Source organism: Antrostomus carolinensis, unplaced genomic scaffold, assembly GCF_000700745.2.
Source record: "Antrostomus carolinensis isolate BGI_N321 unplaced genomic scaffold, ASM70074v2 scaffold28449, whole genome shotgun sequence".
NCBI lineage: Eukaryota > Metazoa > Chordata > Aves > Caprimulgiformes > Caprimulgidae > Antrostomus > Antrostomus carolinensis.
The window spans coordinates 11651-16206 of record NW_010339669.1 but is presented as its reverse complement, the minus strand read 5'-3'; the positions used below and the strand labels follow the sequence as shown (position 1 = coordinate 16206).

The following is a 4556-nucleotide window of genomic DNA, read 5'->3' as shown; positions in this document are numbered from 1 at the left end:
CTAATGGGGCTCTGCTCCCGCAGCTGCAGCCCTACGTGGACAAGGTGCTGTGCACCATCTGCCTCCTCCGCGCTCACTGCCAGCACTACAGCTTGCCCTCCCGCATCACCGTCCTCCTGCAGAAGATCTGCAACCTCCTCATCGAGATGGTAGAGCCCTGGGGCCAGTGGCAGCTCCAGCACCGAGTCGCCACCATCTCCTCCAGGCTCCCCGTTGTGGGACTGTCAGCAGGAGGGGGACATGGGGTGGTGTGGGGAGCCCAGCTGGGGTGATGTGGGGACACCCCAACCAAGGGACTAGCAAAGCCCCCATGTAGGGATGGGGAGGGTGTGGGGCAGGTGTAGGTTGCAGACAATTAAGCCGTCCCCCTGCCAACAGCTCCTGCCTGAATCTGCCTGTCCTAGACCCGAAACTTCCTGAACCCGGAGGATGTGATGAAGGGGCTGCAAGGAGAAACCGAGGAGGCCTTAGAGGGAATCAGCCTGAGCATTTCCACCATAGAGAGGTTTTTCCAGTCCTACAGCACTTACTGCTCTGACCTGATGCCCATGATGTTCCCGGTGGGTGCAGGGGACGGTGTGGCTCCCCCTGGCCCCGTCCACCACAGCTTCACTCGCTGACTGCCCCTCTCTACTTCCAGGAGGAACCACAGCTCTGGGAGTTTCCCCCATCCCTTGTCTTCAGGAGAATGAAATCTTTCTTGCACAGACTCAAGACTATTGAGGTAACAGCACAGCAGTTTGGGGCTCCCCCTGCCCTGGGGTTCCCAGACTGGTCTCCTGAGAGTGGCTCAGGGACAAACTTCATTCTGGTCCCGGGAGCATTGCTGGGAGCACAGCGGCATCGTCCCCAGCCAGACACCAGTGCCCCGGCACCCCTGGGGTGGGATGGGCCCCCCCAGCCGTGTGCCCCTGGGAAGGATGGGGCACAGCAGTGAACTCGCAGGTCGCAGCCCTGCACCCGCAGCACCGGGGCGCGGAGAGCCGGGGTTTCCCACCCACAGGAGCCGGACGCGATGCTGGTTTGTGCTCCCCAGGAGCTGTACCAGACGGCTGTGGAGTTCCTGAAGCTGGAGAAAGCAGAGCTGGGAGGAGTGAGAGGAAACATCCTGGGGAGCCAAGTGTTTCAAATCTATGAGGAGGTCTCTGAAAGCATCAAGGGTTTTGCTGATTGCAAATACGATGCCTTAGATCCCGCAGAAGAGGTGAGTGGATGCTGGTGTGGACATGTGTGCACTCGCTAAGGAAAAACATCCCTTGCCAGGACACACTGGAGGAGCTGTGGGTAGAACTGTCCCACAGCAGCACCTGTGCTCGCTTTGGGGCAGCTCACGGGGCTCCGGGGCGTCTGGATTCAGTGAATCCTTCAGGAAGGATTTGGGAAGGAAGCACAGGGGCTGCGCCGGCTTAAATCATTTTGCTTCTACTGGCAGCAACTGAACAGAGACTTTGCAGAGTTCCAGAAGAAGCTCGAGGACGTGGACAGGCGGCTGGCCACTGTCTTCTGCCAAGGCTTTGATGACTGCAACTGCCTGGCATCTGCTCTGAAGGTACACACACCCCCCAGCTCGACGGGTCCTGCCTGTGGGCACGGGACTGGCAGCAGCTGCGGTGCCTGGAGCCCAGGACACTGTACCCACGAGCCTGAGAGTGGCCATAGGGGTGTCACCGGGCTGTTCTGGTGATGCTCTGGAGCACAGAAGCTAACATCTCTCTCTCCTGCAGTTGGTGCACATGTTCTCCTCCCTGCTGGAGCGGCCTTTGGTAAAGGCTGAGGTTTCCACCCATTACTCAGCCCTGCTGGGAATGTTTCAGGCTGAGATGGAGAAGGTGAAGGTGCTGTATGATGCCAAGACCACTTCCTCGCCACAGGACAAAAGGAGCCCGGCCATCAACAAAAACATGCCGGTGGTGGCCGGGCAGCTGCAGTGGGCTCTGGAGCTGCAGCAGCAGCTGGAGGGGCTGCACAGGGACTTGTCCCCCATCCGCCACCCGTACGTGTGGGTCACCCCATGGGGACACGGGGCAGCAGCCGGGGCAGGATCCAGCCCGGTGCGGATCCTCCCCTGCCCTACTGCAGCGGCTGCTTCTTTATCGTGACCTTGACAGTGTGATGGTCAGTGCTGACGCTAAACTGGTGTCTGAGAGGTACGAAGACATGATGAGACTGCTGCAAGGCTACCGCGAGAAGGTCTACAAGGAGTGGGCACGTGGAGCTGGCCAGGACTGCCACTTCAGCCTGGAGCAGCCCTTGATCCAGAGGGACCCCAACTCTTCCCTCCTCAGCGTCAACTTCAGCAAAGAGGTTGGTGCTGGCGCAGGGGAACGCCAGCGATCCCCAAGGCTGTGGTCAGCCGTTTCGGGTTTTACTAACGAGCCTTGCCTCCGGCCATCGTGTCCCGCAGCTCGTCGCCGTTCTGCGGGAGGTGAAGTACTTGAACTTCCAGCAGCAGAAGGACATCCCAGAGAGTGCTGAGAACCTCTTTGCTCAAAATGAGACTTTCCAAAACTTTGTGGACAACCTGGATCTCATCGTTGGCTGGTACAATGAGGCAGGTTGCAAAAGGGGGACAGCCTGGTGCAGTTCTGCTGCTCCCTTGTGTCCTCAGCACTGGCCAGGCTGAGACTGGCTGGGGAGCCCCTGGGTAAGAGGCTTTTACGGATGGGGTCCTGGAAGCCCAGGGAAGGTTGGGATACACTGGGCATGTCACCAGCACCCCAGGTCCCTGCCCATCCTGTCGTTGAGCCAAGGTCCTGCTGCCACCACACCGGCCTCTTCCTGCCTCTGTGGTGGTTTGATGAGCAAAACCAGGACAGCCCACCAAGCTCCTTGTCAGGGACATGGGGACCCCATTCCTCTGTAAAGCCAGTACCCTGGCAAACATGTCTCAGTTGGAGCAGGGTCCCTCCTGCACCCACAGCGCTCACCCTCCAACGCGTTGACTCCCCCGGTGAAGCGGCAGCTGCCGCCGGGGGGGGTCCCGCTGACGGCTGCCGGTGGAGTTCCCGCTGATGGCCGAGGAGCTGAGTGCCCTGGACGAGCGGCTGGCGAGTGCGGAGCACACCCTGTACTGGCACCACGAAGGTACAAACCCACCCTTGGCTGCCCAGGGACAGAGATCTTCTCTGGGTGTTTTAGGGGGTCCCTGGCACCATCCAACCTAACAGCTGGTAGCTGCCCTCAGGTCCCTGCAGCCATCACACCCCAAACACGGACCCCCACCCCACATGCCAAATAGCCCCGCGATGCCCCGACCACGACTCGCTGCCTTGGAGGCGTCTGAGTAACCTGTCAATGTGCGTTTTCCTGCCAGGCGTCGCAGAGTACATCCGAGAGATGAGAGAGATCTTGTACGACCTGCAGACCAGGGTGCAGAAAGCCAAGTTAAACATGGAAAATATCACCCAGCTGATGGAGGTGGGTTTGCTGGTGCTGTACGAGTGCCCTCCCGGGAAGCTGCCTGCAGGGTCTGCCCTTCCCCAGCACAGAGGAGCAGCTCGGTCATCTTCTCCCCCCAGGAGTGCTCGGCTGCTCCCTTGTTTGAAAGGAAAGACAACAAGGAGACAGCGCTCCTGGACCTGGACGGGAGAGCAAACACCTTCTCCAAGCGCTGTGCTGCCATTACGGACACAGGCGTGAGGATCCAGGAGATGGTGGAGGTGAGATGCATCTTGGGACACTTCAGTCAGGACTGGATGAACCCAGCGTGTGTCTGGCACTCGCGGTGTTCTGGACCCAGTGCTGTCCCTGCTTTTGTAACTGGGAGTGCTGGACTCAGCCCTGGGTGTGACCCGCTGGTCTCTGCTGAGATGAAGCTCTGGTGAAGGATCATAAAACCCTACACATGGAATCCAGAAATCCACTGCCCTCCCAGGTGAAGTCTTGGCTGCAGGTGCAGGTGCCGTACAGCTGGGAGAAGGGAAGGATGTGACAGCCAGGCAGGACAAACCCGCAGGGACCGTGAGCGGGGGCTCACCCGCGGTGCCAGGAGCTGCCACGTTTCCTGGGTGTTTCCTGACAAACACAAGTTGGGTTTTTCTGCTTGCAGGAGAACATGGGTCTGTTTAAGGCTGATAAGTCGTCACAGCTGTGGCTGGACTATGTGGGACACATAGATGGCATCGTGCTGGACGGACTCTTCACGCTTGTCCACAAATCTCTGCAGCTGCTGCTCACCAACATGGCCCCTGAGGTAGGTCCCAGTTTGCCCCGCGGCACAGTGTCCCTGCTTTGTCCGAGCTTGGGATGTGCCAACACTCGCTGTTTGGTGGCCCAATGTGCCCATCCCAGCACACCCAGGCAGCGAGTGCCAGAGGTGCTGGTGTCCCTGCTTGTCCCCATGGCTGGGGGACATGAAGCACCACACCGAGCACTGACCTGTTTCAGGGCAGCGCAGCCCCATTGTTCAAGGTGTGCATGGGGCTGTACGACGGCAGAGTGCGGTACCGTCCCTCGCTGGAGACAGGAGACGAGAACAGCTTCTTGGAGCTGGTGGAGAACCTGCTCAACGATACCTACGTGGCCACGGCGTGTGTGCCTCGGCTGCTGGAGGGGAA

At 59.7% G+C, this 4556-nt stretch overlaps 1 protein-coding gene across 1 annotated transcript in view; it reads left to right on the top strand.

Annotated features, from left to right (window-relative positions):
- Positions 1–14: 14 nt before the first annotated feature.
- Positions 15–4556, top strand: part of LOC104531143 (dynein heavy chain 17, axonemal-like) — a gene marked incomplete at its 5' end in the record, with an annotated part of 16069 nt that continues 11527 nt past the window's right edge. Inside the window, 13 exon segments of the mRNA XM_029086975.1 lie at positions 15–149; positions 405–560; positions 641–724; positions 1037–1204; positions 1433–1549; positions 1725–1993; positions 2109–2304; positions 2405–2553; positions 2978–3084; positions 3314–3417; positions 3519–3659; positions 4049–4192; positions 4387–4555. Of these exon segments, the coding sequence (XP_028942808.1) occupies positions 15–149; positions 405–560; positions 641–724; positions 1037–1204; positions 1433–1549; positions 1725–1993; positions 2109–2304; positions 2405–2553; positions 2978–3084; positions 3314–3417; positions 3519–3659; positions 4049–4192; positions 4387–4555 (1939 nt within the window).